The sequence below is a fragment of the Diospyros lotus genome, chromosome 9, assembly GCF_014633365.1.
Source record: "Diospyros lotus cultivar Yz01 chromosome 9, ASM1463336v1, whole genome shotgun sequence".
Lineage (NCBI taxonomy): Eukaryota > Viridiplantae > Streptophyta > Magnoliopsida > Ericales > Ebenaceae > Diospyros > Diospyros lotus.
Genome location: NC_068346.1, coordinates 2,255,937 through 2,272,609, shown reverse-complemented (window position 1 = coordinate 2,272,609; position 16,673 = coordinate 2,255,937). Strand labels below are relative to the sequence as shown.

At 35.2% G+C, this 16,673-nt stretch overlaps 1 protein-coding gene across 1 annotated transcript; it reads left to right on the top strand.

The window, feature by feature from the left end:
* Positions 1–8,697: 8,697 nt before the first annotated feature.
* Positions 8,698–16,658, top strand: LOC127809656 (uncharacterized). Its single transcript, XM_052348631.1, has 10 exons — positions 8,698–8,930; positions 11,406–11,536; positions 11,625–11,682; positions 11,760–11,894; positions 11,970–12,572; positions 12,659–12,802; positions 13,049–13,177; positions 14,359–14,400; positions 14,754–14,795; positions 16,001–16,658. Exons 1-10 carry the CDS (start codon positions 8,928–8,930, stop codon positions 16,616–16,618), a joined length of 1,905 nt encoding a protein of 634 aa, XP_052204591.1. The 5' UTR covers positions 8,698–8,927; the 3' UTR covers positions 16,619–16,658.
* Positions 16,659–16,673: the final 15 nt, after the last annotated feature.

The following is a 16,673-nucleotide window of genomic DNA, read 5'->3' as shown; positions in this document are numbered from 1 at the left end:
GAACGGGAGAGAAGGAGAGAAGAGCCAAGGTGAGTTAGGATTCTCTCTTTTCCTATTTCTTCTTGATTTTGTGCTTCCAAAAGAGATTGATCAAGTTGAGTTTGTTTCCCTTTCTTCTTTCTTTGTTTATTTTTCTTAGTTTTTGGGTGTAGAGTGAAGTGTTGCTTTTGTTGTGGTTGCTCTTCAAGTGGAATCCTAAAGGAAAAGCTTCTAAAGGCAAGTTCTAAACTATTTTTCTTCCCTTTGATTCCTTTAGCTTTGGTATTTTTCAAGAAAAGCTTGATTTGGAAAGCTATGTAAAAATTGTTGTAAATCTCTCAAACCCTTTGTTTGATTTTGTTGGTTTCATTTGAGTCTTGAAATAGAGGTTGTAGCACCCTTTGGGATGAGGGATTATGGTGGAATTGGAGTTTATTGGAGTGTTGGAAGGTTTGGAAGGGGTTTGAAGGGTTTTGGGGGTGTTTTGTTCGTCATTTTTGGGTTCTGAAGGTTCGAAAGTCGACTCTAGGGTGTTAGAAGTCGACTTTTCATGAAGGGTTCTCAGCTAGGTCGACTCTGGGCATGTGACAGTCAACTTTGCCTCAAGAGTCGACTCCCGGGTGTCGAAAGTCGACTGTCGCGGTAGACTACATTGCGTATCCTATACTATTTTAGTCATAACGTTTTGTGTAGATATTCGATTGACAAACCGTTTGAAGTTTCATAAACTAGACTCGATAAGCATCGATTTGGTATATAATTTGTGGGTATTTGGACAAAAATTGGATGAGTTGGAGCCCGATGAACTAGACGTTAGAAATTGAAATCTTCAATTCCAGTCCAATAATGCTTTGCTGTTTGAAGCATAACTATTTGTGGTATTGTCCAATTTGAAATCCATTTTTGTACAACAAACTAGTCTTATTAATCTTTGTTTTGGAATGTATCTTGGATCATTTGAATATGTTTTGAGGCCATAGCAACCGAGCCAATCTTGGCATGGAATATGGAGTTCTTCCGTTTGAGCGATTTGCTTTACCTCAATGTTCGGGAGATAAATAGTTTATTTTGGGGCATCATTGGAGTATGATGAGATTCACTGATAGACTAGATTATAATTCTTTTAGATGTAATTCTTTATGAGAATAGAAAAGGTTCCTTGAACATTGTTGATGCATTTTGTATTTGCTAGCCAAGTAGGGCTATTTCTCCCTACATTTCTTTGTGGAATGATGCTGAGCCTTATCGGGGTAGGTTCCAGATGGTTGCTATTTGGGGTGGTGTTATATTTTGATTTATTTATTATTACACATTGCATAGTGATGCATTGGGACATTGGGATATGGGTTTACATACATCTGGGATCATGTTTTGTGTTCAGTGGTGGCGTGAGCATTGGCATGACATGGTTGGCTTATGAGTACCGACCTGTGTATTGTATGTGAGCATGGACACATGGAGCATGTGTATATGTGAGTTCTTATGTGGCATAGCATGGCCTGATTCTTGGCTTATGAGGGCCTTGACATCACGTTTATGCTGCATAAGCCGTGCATTTCTTTATTTGTTGCATTGCATGTTGAGGATATGGGACTTTGGGGAATGATCTGGTGTATACCTCGGGAATCTTTGGATGTGGAAGTTGTTTGGGTCTGGTGGGGAATGATCTGGTGTATACTCCACGGGTGTATTTTTAGACTTCAGGGAAGGATCTGGTGTATACCTCGGAAGTCTATAGTAGCTTATATTGGGTTACAACGAGTTTGTATGCGGGATTTGGGGGCCAATGTGTGTCTTATCTTATGTGGACCCCAAGGATTATGTGTGTGCATTGATACATTTACGTTATGATTTAGCATCGTGGTACATGGCATGGGTTTGATATGCGATACATATCATGGGTGGGTATATTTATGGGCGAGTCAGCTATCAGCCATGTTATCTTTTTTTTTAATATATATACACTTGCTGAGTCTTGTGATTCACTCTTGCTTTACATCATTTCAGGTAAGCGTGGAAAAGTAGTTGAGAGTGGGACCAAGCTTAGTTCTTCCTATGTTAGATGTTGTGTACAGATGCACCATAACTGGAAGATTCTTGAACGTTTTGTCTTGTTTTGAGTCCAGGAAGGATATTGTCTTACTATGCTAGACATTGTGTTTTTGTGTGTGCGGGCATGTGAACTCTAATGTTGTCATCAAAGAATGTATACTATAAGATTTTTGCTTCCGTTGTGTATATTAGTGAAAATCTCATTTGAGATGTTTTGTTGAAGTTTGCATCTGTACCCTTTCCGTGAGGGCTTCCTCTTGAAACTCCTTTTTTTTTACGGGATTTTCGAGAACGGGTTCTTATAATACAATTACAATTAGTGGGTCGCTAATTAAAATAAAGAGAAATGATCGAGATCGATCAAGACGATAATGGTTAACGGGAGACTTAGTTTTTCCGTTTGGGTCGACAGAAGACAAGAGTAAAGATAACGGCCAAAGTTAGAAATGAGGGTAAAATGAAGGATCAGTTAAGTTGATTCTTCTTTTATTTTTTTTAATTTTTTTTTAACTCACCTAATGTGTAACTCATGCATTATTTAAATTAAATTAATTAATCAATAACTGTAAATTATAAATGTTAGGTATTCAATGGATTAGATTTAAAGTTTAAAGGGTGATAGACTTTTTTAAAAGTTTAAAGAGAAAAATATGAGTTTGGTCATATTTTAACACTATATTTTGATATTCATAGCATTACAAATATTTTTAATAAATTAATATTATTTTTATAAATTATTAATTACTTCTCAAAATTTATAAATGTTTGTAATTTTTAAAAAATAATGATTTTTAAAAAAAATGATTATAATTTTGTGAGTATCAAAATACAATGTATAAATAGTATTACTAGAATTTAGTGATGTATTCTTCCACCAACGAGGGCGGAGCGTCAATTATTGACAACCTTTATTTTTATTTTTTTTATTTTATATATCTGTCACATTATAATTTTTGGACAAATTTTTTTAACAAAAGATTAAATTAAAACAAAATTAAAGATTTAATAGTTATCATAAAATAAAATAAAATGTAAAAATTAATTTATTATAAAATAAAAAATTCAAAGATAGATAATATTATTTACTCTTATTCTCCTTTTTATTTTTGGCTTCGTAATGATGTTTTTGCTTCCTTTTGTTTGCTTCAATAGTTTCAATCCAAAATATGGTTCATGCTTTGACCCATTTCAAAAATTATGGCTATATAGCTCCCAAAATTGATTATGTACAAGATTATTGTTACCCAGTCATCCCTCCCCCTAGTGGCTAAGAACTTGCCCAAATTTTTATTTTTATCTTTATATTTTTACAATTTTTTTTATGTAATTATTCAAAATTTTTGGTTATTTTAACCATTAAACTTATATTTTTAAATTAATTTAATTTTTATATTTTAATTTTTTTTAACAATTCAATCTTTTTATTATTTCAATTATACTCTTAGTGTTAAATTTTTGAATTAATTTAATTTCTATACTTTGATATTGTAACGTGAAGTTTGTCATCTCATTTTATTTTTTTTACATATAAAAGTATATGGGTTAAATTGACTCAAAAATACAGATTTAAAGGTATAATTAAAATAATAAAAAATTTAAATAATTATATAAAAATATATATAAATACATAACAAAAATGTGAATTTAACCGCCAACAACTTTCACCCTTGATTACATTTCATATTTATTTTCTCCCCCTTTCACTTTCTCTCCCCTCTCTATTATTTAATTAGATAAACTATATTTTAACTAAAAAAATATATTTTCGTTAACTATATATATGTACAATTTTTATTTATAAAAAAAATATTTAAAATTTTTTATTATAAGCTAAAAATATTTAAAGTAAAATGTCAAATAAATCACTATATTTTAGCCGGGACTAATTTAATTATTATAATTTTTTAAAAAAAATTTAAAAAATTATTATTGTTGTGTTTAAAAAACTAAGTCCATGTCCAAAGATAGGCCCAACTCTAAAGAAAGACACCCAAAACTCTACCAAAAGAATAAACCCACAAAAACAAACCATAGGACAAGAAGTCATTGAATGACCAAGACTAAGGAACACCAATCCAAGTGACAAAGAGACCTAAATGAGAGATTTGCAAGAGACTTAATGAAAGACTATGTTGGAATCTGAGCGGATACTTGTGTACGTACAAGTTAAACTTGATTAGATGGATCATGAATTGCTTAGTAGCAATGTGCTCACGAGATAACTAGAGAGAGCTCAATGTGAGGTTTGAATAGCTCACAATAACTTAAGCTAACTCACTCCAGCTCAACTCCAACTCACCTAGCTTACTCTAGCTCAAGTCAACTCAAGGTAGTTGGACCCAGCTCAAGGGAGTGACACTAGTTGAGTGACGTGTCATCAAGCGAGGTGACAGTGACATGTCATCGGGTGATGACGTGGCAGTGACATGTCATCGTGTGATGACATGGCAGTTTACATGGACTACTAGCCAATTGACATGTGACTTAACCACGTGCTGACACATGGCAACACATAAACCTCTCTCTTCTCTCTCTTATGGATGAAAGGCCACCATGATGGGTGGTTACACCAAGTTGGTTATAGGTGGTTATGGGTGGTTACTTGGAAGGTTCCATGAGAATTATATGAAAAAGCCTGATCATACAATAGGAAGGCATCTACGAGAGATGTCCAAAATAATCACTGGATTAAAGGTTGTGGGACATACTCTAACTGATGAACAACAAGTGCAAGCTGTCATTCGTTCACTTCCTGATAGCGAGTGGAAATTGATAAAGATCAATTTGCGACACAACATTGAAATTAAGACCTCTGAAGATATTGCCCATCATTTACTTTTAGAAGCAGAAGTGATGGATATTACAAATCCTAAAGCTTTTGTGGCCGAAGGTAATACTTCTAAAACGAAGAAATGGACCAAAGGTTTCAAGAAAGGGAAAAGAATGAATGGAAAATTGTGTGTCAAGAAGGTCAAAGACAAGAAGGGAAAAGATCCCAAGAAAATCAAGTGCTTTAACTGTGGCCAAAATGGTCATTTTGCACGTGATTGCACTATACCAAAGGTACACTCTACTCCTTTTACGTTTGATGCATTAGTTGCATCATGTACTTTCATGGTTGATTCTAACTCAGGATAGGTTCTGGATTCAGGAGCAACCAGCCACATTGTAAAAGATCATGAGTTGTTCACGTATTTCAGGAAAATTCTACCAAATACCAAGTGGCTATATGTTGGAAATAATGCACGACTTGAAGTACAAGGAATTGGGATTTGTGAAATTTCGATAAAGGATGGCCATTGTCTCCATCTAGTAGATGTACTTTATATACCACATATTAGAAGAAACTTGATTTCTGTATCTTGTCTTTTGTATTTTGGTTATGAATTAATATTTCGTGGAAATAAAGTGGATTTATTTTTCAATAAAAAGTTTGTTTGTTCTGGTTTCTTACATGATGGTTTCTTTGTTTTGAAGAATGACCATAGCTTGCTATAGATCCAAGGTATGATAATCAGTTATAATTGTAGATTAATACTGAGGATAATCAGCCTATTGACTCAAGCCGTAGATCCAAGGTATGATAATCAGTGGCAATTGTAGATCAATACCAAGGATAATTAGCCTATTGATTCAAGGGTCAATCATAACTTGCTATAGATCCAATGTATGATAATCAATCGCAATTGTAGATCAATATCGAGGATAATTAGCCTATACGCTCAAGTCGAGTCTTACCGATACAAAGATCAGCCTAGCTCGTTCTTGAGTCAATTTTCTTTAAGCATGGATTTTCATCTTAAAAGTAACCAAATATATGATACATCATAACAGAATAACATGTATCATAAAACTGAAACAATTAAGTAAGAATATGAATTCACAATATTGCTTTAGTCATGGCCAAATAAGATGACATAAAAGAATTGTGAAAGAGAGATCAAAAGGCACAAAACCTGGCTCTAATACCATTGAAAGATTTCTTATAAAAAAATAACGGAATATAAATCTTACTTTGAAAACTCCAAGATAGATAACTCTACCTTTTAACTACTACAATCGATTTGTAACACAACTCTACACCAAAGGTAGTTTGATTACTAACTTAAAGAAGCAACAACTAAAATACTTTCACAACTCAATATGCCTTCTTTGCTAGTCTCTAATTCTTCTCTCTAGAAGAATACTTGTATAATCCTTCAATTCTCAAAACACTCTCAAAATCATCATATGGATAAAATGGGTGGTGCTCTATTTATATTTGAGTGCCACCATTTCCCTAAGGACTTATCTTAAGAGAAAGGGTGCAGTTCTTGTAGTAAATCATTTAAGTGGCTTGTGATACCGTGGCACATGTCTCATACCATGTGTGTACATTTAATATAGTGATCACCGAGAAGTAACTAAGAGTGATCCCTATCTCTTATGTTGTGTGAGCTTCTCATGTTTGTATGCCTTCGGTGACTATTGACTAATATTTTGTGATTATGAGTTATTTATGTTGCTTTGATGGGTAACCTATGACCATGAGAATATATGGTCTGTCGGTTTCTTTGTTGGGCAATTAAATCTCATAGTTGTAAGATAGTGAATTCAAAAGGAAAGACTGTGTTTGAATACGCTATTGCTTGTATGTGGAATCGATTCGGATCATATGTTTCTCAGCGAAACAAGCCTCCACTGCATAACGGTTTAAAGCATGAGTACTCATTATTTGGTACGGTTCATGAGTTTGAATTAGTTTTAACTCACAAAAAGGATTGAAAGTAGACAAACATGCGTAACAACAAGTCTTAGGTATCAGGCGAATTTAATGGTTATAACCATTAATGCTAATGACAGTGGGAGTCATTTTGATGACTATCTATTTAGGTAGGTAGGTCATATCGATTTGAGAAAATCTGCTATGTCTAACTTAACAATTGCATAGTAAGAAAAACTCAACTTTCGCCAAAGGGTCACGGCCCATATGCCTTGTATGAGTCTGCATTTGCTTTATGTGTTCTTGATGTGTTAGTGAAGATTGGTTCAAGTTTACCATGTGCGAATGGGAGTTGTTGGAATTTGAGCGGATACTTGTGTACGCACAAGTTAAACTTGATCAGATGGATCATGAATTGCTTAGTAGCAATGTGCTCACGAGATAGCTAGAGAGAGTTCAATGTGAGGTTTGAATAGCTCACAGTAGCTTAAGCTAACTCACTCTAGCTCACCTAGCTTACTCTAGCTCAAGTCAACTCAAGGTAGTTGGACCCAACTTAAGGGAGTGACACTAGTTGAATGACGTGTCATCAAGCGAAATGACAATGACATGTCATCGGGTGATGACATGGTAGCTTATATGGACTACTAGCCAATTGACATGTGACTTAACCACGTGCTGACACATGGCAACACATAAACCTCTATCTTCTCTCTCTTATGGATGAAAGGCCACCATGATGGATGGTTACACCAAGTTGGTCATAGGTGGTTATGGGTAGTTACACCAAGGTAACCACGCATCCTTTCATACCAAATTGGTTATGGGTGGTTACTTGGAAGGTTCCATGCACCATTTTTCCTAAGACAAGTCATTTGGGAAAAGGTGGCACTCAAATATAAACAGAGCACCACCCCTTTCATCCATATGATGATTTTGAGAGTGTTTTGAGGATTGAAGAATTATACAAGTATTCTTCTAGAGAAAAGAATAAAAGACTAGCAAAGAAGGCATATTGGGTTGTGAAAGTATTTTGGTTGCTGCTTCTTTAAGTTGGTAATCAAACTACCCTTGGTGTAGAGTTGTGTTTTTATAACAAATCGATCGTAGCATTTAAAAGGTAGAGTTATCTATCTTGGAATTTTCAAAGTAAGATTTATATTTCACTATTTTTTTATAAGAAATCTTTCAGACTAAAGTAAGAGACTTGCAAAAGACTTGGCTAAGGGACTAATGTGGGCGAGAGGTAGATGAGGTTACCTGATAACTAGTATGACTGAGTGATTGAGACCAAGATCGAATAATCTCACTTAGGAGCCTCTATCGATACCATCAAGAGACCCTCTCGAAAATTTATGAGTCAATCGACAATTGTTATTCGAATGATTCCTATACTTTGATATCCTTGTCTACAAATTCGAAAGAGAGCCATGCCTACATGCCTATCATATATTGTGACTCTCCCTTCACTTGTCAATCTTTTCCTCATTATAAATAGGAGCCTCCTTTAGCAAAAGTACAATCAAAATTCTACTGATATGATAACTTTATTTGATTTGTAAACTTCAAGTACGAGGATGATTTAAGCATTGAGGGATTCGTGTGGAAGACTCACCCTCACCTCTAATTAGTTTCATTTTTTCTAGATCTTTTGGAGACTACACATGAGACACTTTCTTATTACAAATAAACTTATTATTGTATCTTGACAACAATAACTATATTTTAAGATTTAGGACCAAATTAATCTCAATGCATTAAAATGACATAGATAATAACTATGCATGGTGTTTCAAATTTGAATTTAGAATTAATACGAGCGTTTGCTGCTACGTAGGGTTATCTTAATTAAAAATAGAATTAGTACTATTAATAAAATTAAAACATTACTAAATAATATTAAATTTAAAAATACAATAACTTATTTAACTATATTCCCTTCCCCAACCTTAATAGCTACTGGAACGACGGAGCCGTATACAAAGGTTGAAAGGTACAACTCGATTCAGCACAAAACCAGCTGAAAGCCAAAACCCCACACCGATTGGAGAGAAACCAAGAACACGAAGTCGGAAAACTCTCCATTGCAGAAGCTTAATCGTTTCTGCAGAGACATCAACTCGCGTTGTTGCTGAATTCGCTCGAACCCTAGCTTCGCTTTGACCCTATCGCGTGTCTTTGCACTGCCATTACGATGGTTTCTTCCTCAATCCCTGCTCATTTGATTGATATGTGGCTTTATATGCGCATTTACACGTATCTGCTGCATTCGCGTTCTTTGTAATAATTATTAGTTTTAAATGGTTGAAGAAGGTACTGTTGCATGGAACAGTATATGGTTCAATTGAATTGGAAGCTTTGCGGATGGAATTGAAGTGTTTTAAAAGAGATTTGGATTTGAGCTGGGTGTGCTGTTAGGGTGTGGGGTTTGAGGTTTAGCGCACGAGCGCATTAGGGGTTTCTAGCAAATTTCTCCCAAAACCTTTTTGAGCTGCAATGGGGTACTACTGTTGGATAATCACAAGGTGCTTTCTGGAAATTGATGGAATCCCAAATTTTAGAGATGTAAATGTAATTTTCATGATTTACTATGATTTACGAACTTTTTAATGCTGAATTTCTGAAGTTATACATAGTTATAGATGTATATATGATTGCATATTTAGAGGCATGCATTATAGTTTTTGGAAACTTTTATATATAAATATCTCCTACTAGGAAAAAAAGGAGGAAATGTAGCATTGAGGAAGGCATAGCTCGTTTCTAACAATACATAGCAACAACCAGTGTTCTTACATGTTGTGCATTATGAAGTGCATCAAGGAAAACATCCACTGCTCTTGAAAAGATGCAAAATTTTGTGAACTGAAATGATGTTTGCCTAAAGGTGGTTCTTGGTGGAGACTTGAAATGATAGTGTCATCCGTTTCCAAAAGCATGATGCATAAATTGGAGTAAACTGGGTTGTAATTTGCCAGATGTAGGTAATTTTTTTTTTTTTGTGTGGAATTAGATGAATCACCATTTAAAGTGGTTGCACAAACCTAAAGGTACCGGAGTGCTAAATCCATGTTTTTATTTATTCCTTTATCCAATTTGCTTATCTAATTCTTTTTAGTTCTCTATTTCTGTATCTTTGTGTCACTAGCTTTACTTCTTGTACCAACTTGCAAGGATATCCTAGAGAGCCCTCAGGTCTTGGCCTGTAAAAAAATTGGAGCCGGTTCACTACCTTTACTTCATGTCTTGAGGGCACAAGGTAGCAATGATGGAGGATAAAGTTTGGGGATTGGGGAAGGAGCATATGTTGGAAGATGTAAAACACATCATTTGATAACTTCGGCTATTTAAAATAATTTAAATTCATTAGTTGGTATATAGTACTCCTCTGGATTGGTTATATAATAGAACAGTTGAAATTCTTTGAGTTGGAGGACATGGGTGTCAGAACCTTCAGTGTATTGGCTTAGAGTAGGGTTGAATGTAGCTGATTATTTCTTAGGAGAAGTAGTTAGCAGTAGTTATTTTGGTATTTTAGTTGTATTTTCTGTTTTATTTTGTAACAGAATTACCTACCTAGGAGAAGTAGCTATATAAAGCTACTAGAGCTGTAAAGAAATCATTATGTGAATTATCAAATTCGGTTTTCTGATTTTCTCACTCCAATTCTCTCTCCTGATCTTTCTCTCTCAGGATTCTCTCTCTCTCTCTCTCTTTCTCTCTCTCGCATCTTTTTGTTCTTCTCTCTTCCTTAATTCTCCTCTTAAATTCTCCCTAATTTCTGCTTTCTCCCTCACCACTTTCTGCCCTAATTCTCACCAGTGGCTGAGAATTCATACTGTCAGATTTAGGATCATAACAATGGGGGCATCAAGGGAAATACATAGAAAATCAATTTATGAAACATAAGCAATAGCCTAACCCCCTTAAGGTTGTATCATATCATAACGAGTTTTTTGTTAGGAAGCTACTTGTGTTGTTTCCCTTCTCAACTCCCTTATTCTTATTTTATTCTCAGTTTTATAACTCAATATAATGTTAATCAAAAAGTAAAGGCAAATTACTCATGCACAAGGTATTATTGATATATACTTATATAAAATATTTTAGTTTTATGATAATATGCATGTTTTTATCTTTTGAAAAGTTAGTACTGACATCTTATGAGATAAATTCAAAGAAAAATTTGAGGTTCTTAATAGGTATGCACAGAGTAACAGAAGGTTATATCTTTCCAAGAAAAAAAAATGAAAGACTGTTGATTCATTGATTGCATTCTCGTATGGATTTGTTGCACTACCTTGAACTTAAGGAGAGTGACTGAGCAAATATACCTTTTATGGGTAAAAGGGCTCTGTTTAGTTCCAGAACAATAAATTCTAACAATATCTGGATAACTTGCAAACTTAGTACCAAATTTCAGTGAAGGTTTTCTTTCCAAAAGAAACTCATCTTTAACATCCAATGCAATCCAAACAGTGATTAGATGTGGTTTACAAGAGTTGTACGATAGTCTGAATCTGGAATTAAACATTAAAGAAATATGTTTCCTTTTAGAAAAATTTTATTAGTATGGATTACTCCCCCCATTCATTGCCATTTTTTCTTTCATTCTGATAACTACACTCCTCGGGTCTTGTGCAACAAATCTTTGACAAGTTTGTGCCTTAAGGTACCAAGCGATGGAGATCCTGTGATGGGAAAGAGAAAGGGGGAAGAGTTGATTGCTCCTGAGGGCAATAAGAAAAAGAAGAAGAAGCAAATTTCCACACCCCGTCCCGCTTGCTCCTGGGTGCATTTTAGGTAATAATTGGTTTCTTTGTAGATGCATGTGCATAAGCATTCACCTCTTGAAATATTGAAATGATGTTCTTTGTGTTGAATGTTATAGCCGCGAGTTTATCAAAGAGTATAGTGCTTCCCATCCTGAATCTTCGGGCTTGAAAGCTGTAAGCCCTTAAACTTGTTTGAAAATTTTGTTTTCTTTGAAATGTTAATTTCTGAATTGATTTGTTATGAGTTTTAGGCCACAAAAGCAGCCTCTGATGCATGGAAGTCAATGAGTGTTGAGGAAAAAGCTAAATACACTAGGCGTGCCCGTGAAGTGTGGGATAACTACTTAAGCAGTGCACCTGCCCGTGTCCCGAAACCAAGAAGACAGGTAAAAGTATATTTTCAGCAATTGTTGTTTGATATTGTTTTACTGAAAACAGCCCTAATAACTTATTTGATGCAGGCCAAACTAATCACCAGGTGCTCTCCTGGCCGTTTATTCAATGTGATGCAACGTTTTACCCCGGATCAAAAAGCTGCGGTAGGAAGTATGGGATTTGGCAGCCTTCTCAGACTCAGATGCCGAACCCTGCGAAGGAGTTTGTGTCTTTGGCTCTTGGAGAGGTTCAATACTGTGCGAAGTAGCTTGAATATTTGCGGTGAGCGCATCCCTTTATCACCACATGATGTGGAACTTGTGCTGGGACTAGCAGCAAGTGGGAAAGATGTTGTGAACTCGGGCCCTGATGACCTAATTGCAGAATTACGTCAAAGTTACAATGCTTCGAATCGGGGGATCTCCCTCCGTCTCCTAGAAGACAGGTTGGCAGTTCCAGAAGCAGGGGATGATTTTAAGAGGTCATTTATTCTCTATGCATTGGGCACTCTTCTGTGCCCCACTGCAAGGCTGGATGTAAGCCCTTCTTTCCTCCATTTCTTGACAAATATGGATGTCATCCATCAGTATAACTGGGGTCAATTCTTACTTGATCGGCTAGTTCGAGAGGTGTCACGATTTAGGCAAGGGAAGCAACGTGCAGTTGGTGGCTGTCTTTTATTTCTACAGGTAAAGGAGAATGCAACCAAAATTTTCATTTTCTGAAATTTTAGTTCTGAAGAATTTTTTAACTGTACACTTTTGCTTATTTGCAGCTTTTCTACTATGAGAGAATCTCTGTTGGAGGACCTTGCGAATTTGTTCCTACTGTTATTCCATGCTTGTCCTCATGGGGTGAGGAAGAAATTACTGAGAGGGAGAAGCGAGAAAAGGAGCTTGGTGGTTATGGACGTGGTGAGGTATGTTAAAGATGATATGTGAGGTTATTTTCTTTATGAAATTTATAAAATTTAAGTTGAACTTTGGAGCAGCAGAAAGGGAGTGAAGATGCCTATATCTTGAGGTTATAGGGCCAGAAAACTTACTATCTACATCTGGGAGGGAGTGAAGATGCCTTTATCTGACACTCTGCATATCCCATAATGGTGGGAGTCTATCTGTTGGTTTTCTGCCTTTTATTTATCAACTTTTTTGTTGTTTTACAGGTGATCTACAAGGAGAGCAGCCATGGGATGGAGTTTGTGGCAGTGAAGTCTCAACTAGATGAAATGCCAGTGGGAAAAGTGGGCACCGCCATTGAACATGATCTTGTCTTTGCTATCGAGGGTAACCTGGTAATTATGTTATTTATTCCTGGATGAGGTTCTGTCAACTGTTTCAATTTGGAAATTATCTGTGTTTTCCCAACAATGGGTGATGTATATGCTCTCTCTAGTTTCTTAAATGCTTTTTTGGTTCTTTGGCTTATTTGATGGAAAGAATGAACAAATAGCTAGCTACTTGTCATATTTTATTAACACCAAAACATAACAACATTATTTTATTAGCACCAAAAAAAATACAAATATTTATTAGCACCCAAAAATAAAAATAATATATTTTTTTTACTAAGGGTATTTTTGTTATAGAGTTATTTTTTTTCCTTTCATTCTATTCTGTCTAGGTTCTAGTGTACCAAACATAATGATAGAATAGAATGGTCATTCCATTGGCGAACATACCAAACAGGACAATGGAACTGATAATTCCGTAGCATTCCTATTCCCATTCCCATTCCATTTTTCTTTACTTTTGTTCCAACAAACCAAATGGGCCCTTGTAGTTGTCTTATAAAATTTCCTTTTTAGTTTTATCAGTCTTATTATTACATAAAACATCAGTTGCAGTTTTCAGTTTTAACCATCATGCCTTAATTCTATGGATAACATCCTTATTAATTTTCCCATCTTTTTGGATGATTGATCGAAGATATCTGAAATGATTTTTTCTTGGTATGCCTTGATCTTTCAGTTTTACCATATCATTATCCACACTTAAATTCTTACTAAATTTACATTCCATGTATTCAGTTTTCAATCTACATAACTTAAATCTTTTAGATTTTAAAGCATTTCTCTATATCTTTAGCTTAGTATTCACGCTTTCTTTTATCTCATCTACCAACACAATGTCATCTTAAAATAACCACAATTACAAAATCTTAAACTAAATGGACTCTTGATCCCCATTACCAGCTACTATACAAATCTGATTATCTATCATGGAGACTTTGTTTTTGTTTTCTTTTTTTCATTACAATTATGAATGTAGTCTTGTTCCCATGAATGATGGTGACAAATATTGATTTATGATTTCACTTGTACCTCTTTATATTTGTTGATAAAGAATCTCCTTTCCTAAGTAAAGACAGTTGTTTTTCTACATAAAATTATGTTTCTCGTGTTTGTGTTCCTGCACTTCTTGTCCAGTATTATATATATATATATATATATTCTCATGGCTGTTTATGTTGTAGGCAAAAGATGATCAAGCAAATGGAGAAATTGGTATGGGGGAGGTAACGTGAATCCTTTTCTTTTCATTACATAATTCTAATTCTGTTTCTGGCTGTGTATCAATTTTTTTATTTCACTCATACCTCTCCATAGCGGGTTATAAAGAAGCTGCTTTATATTGGTCTTACCTTTGTGTAAGTAAAGATGGCTGCTTTTTCTTGTCAAAGAAAAAATAGCTTTTTTCTTTTCTTTTTTTTTTCCCTGTACAACCAACAACATTGACAAGATTTAATTATACTAGGTGGGGTCCACTACTTGAATGTTAGAAGTGCATTTTTTTTTTTTTTATATGATGCTTTTATTATATAAAGTTGCAAGTCTTCTTTTATTTATTTATTGGTCACTGAATTTGTAGGCAAACGAGCATCAGGTAGATGAGGAAATTGTTGCAATGGAGGTAATCATCTATGCATTTGTTTTCCTTGTGAAATTCTAGTTTCGCCTATCCTTTCATTATTTCCTTTTACCTATTGATAAAATATAAAAAGACTGACATAACATATGGCCATGATTGGCAAGCTAGAATTCATGTAGCCAGCCCCACATAATGGGATCAAGGCCTGATATGTTGTGTTTGATAAAATGTATAAGGTGGGATATCGAGCCTTTCCTTGAAGGCGTAGCACACTTTTGGTCCTTGGACATACACTATAATGAACAGATGAATGTATAATTGTTTAAATGATGAAATAAAGTGAACAGAAAAATGAAGAAAGAGAGGGAGGGGGGGGGGGGGGTTGAACCGAGTGCAACATAGAGCAATGAATGTACTGATAATGAGGGATAGTCTAGTTCGGGGAATGTGTTGAAGGTGAAGAATGAGGCCTAAGAAAAACACATTGTTCACATTTAATTCAGGAATGATAATTTTATTAGGAGCAATGTAGAGCTATGGCAGGAGTAGCTGGCCCCAGGGTAATCTGGCTGTGGTTTGTTGAGCTGAGAGCGTAACCAATGGAATAATTTTGATGCATTTTTACCCAAATTGGAAAATAAATTCACTAAAGCGGTATTTTGATTTGTTTAGTTAGTTTGAACGCTATAATATGTCTCTTCACATATGAAATATGGAAATTGGGGTATCTCTCTCTCTCTCTCTCTCTTTATATATATATATATATATATATTCTATTAATACAAGCAAACATCCCATTTTGGTGTTTGAAGCTATGTCAATAAAGTGATTTCTCAAAATACCCTTATAAATTTTGTTTAAAAAAACTAGAAAACACAAGAATAAGAAGAGTTATTTCTTGTTTCTTGACTTGAACTTATGACGTCCAAGTCTTCATTTAAAATTTGCCAAAAAAATATAAAAACTAAACTGTAACTGCCAAGTGCCACCCCCTTGAAGGTGAGCCTTCATTTGAAATCTTCAAATTTTTACTTGCACGTATATAGCAGGGGCCACATTGTCAGGTCTAATAATTGGCCTTAACCATCAGAGAGAAGTTTCCCAATAAATGAGATGGTAGACCTTGTACTGAAATATCTTAGAGACGCTGGTAATTAATCAGGTGTTGAACTATATACGCTCTTGACATATATTAGAGATACTGGTAGTACTCAGAACTTTACTAGAACGTTGATACAATTTTACAGGCAAATCTGCCAGCTGATCTTGATGAAGGAAATGCGGTCTGTGAGGATGTTGCGGAAGTTGTTGAACCAGTTGGAGCACTCTGCCGAAACCATGAGTCTGGTTGCACAGAAACAGTGGATTATATGGAGAAAAGTAACCATGAAGAAACATGTATATTTGCACCATGTGGATGTCCCCTTCAGGATTGCGGTTTTGTTGGTTCATCTGAGCAGTTGTCACTACACTTCAGTGGTAAACATTGGGATTCTGGAAGGCGTTTCCGGTACAACTGCCCTTTGCCCGTATCCATACACAAAGATGAACAGTTCCTTGTTCTTCAAGCAGAGGAAGATGGTCTCCTTTTTCTCCTCAACAAGGGGATTGAAAATATCGGGTGGACGCTGATGATAACTTGTATAGCTCCAAGCTCCTCAAAGGACCAGTTCTTCTATGATCTTGTTTTGGAAAGAGGCATCAGCTCTCTTAGACTGAAATCATGGACCCAAAATTTTCTGGGGAGAGTGGAAGTTATGCCTCCCATAGATTTTCTTCTGATTCCATTTGGTTATCTTAATTCATCAGGGCAGCTGAATATGGAGGTTTGTATATGGAATTCAACAGAACTTGCTGCTGATTAACCCTTCATTTTGAACATTATGGGAAGACTTATTTATTGTACATGCATAGACTGTT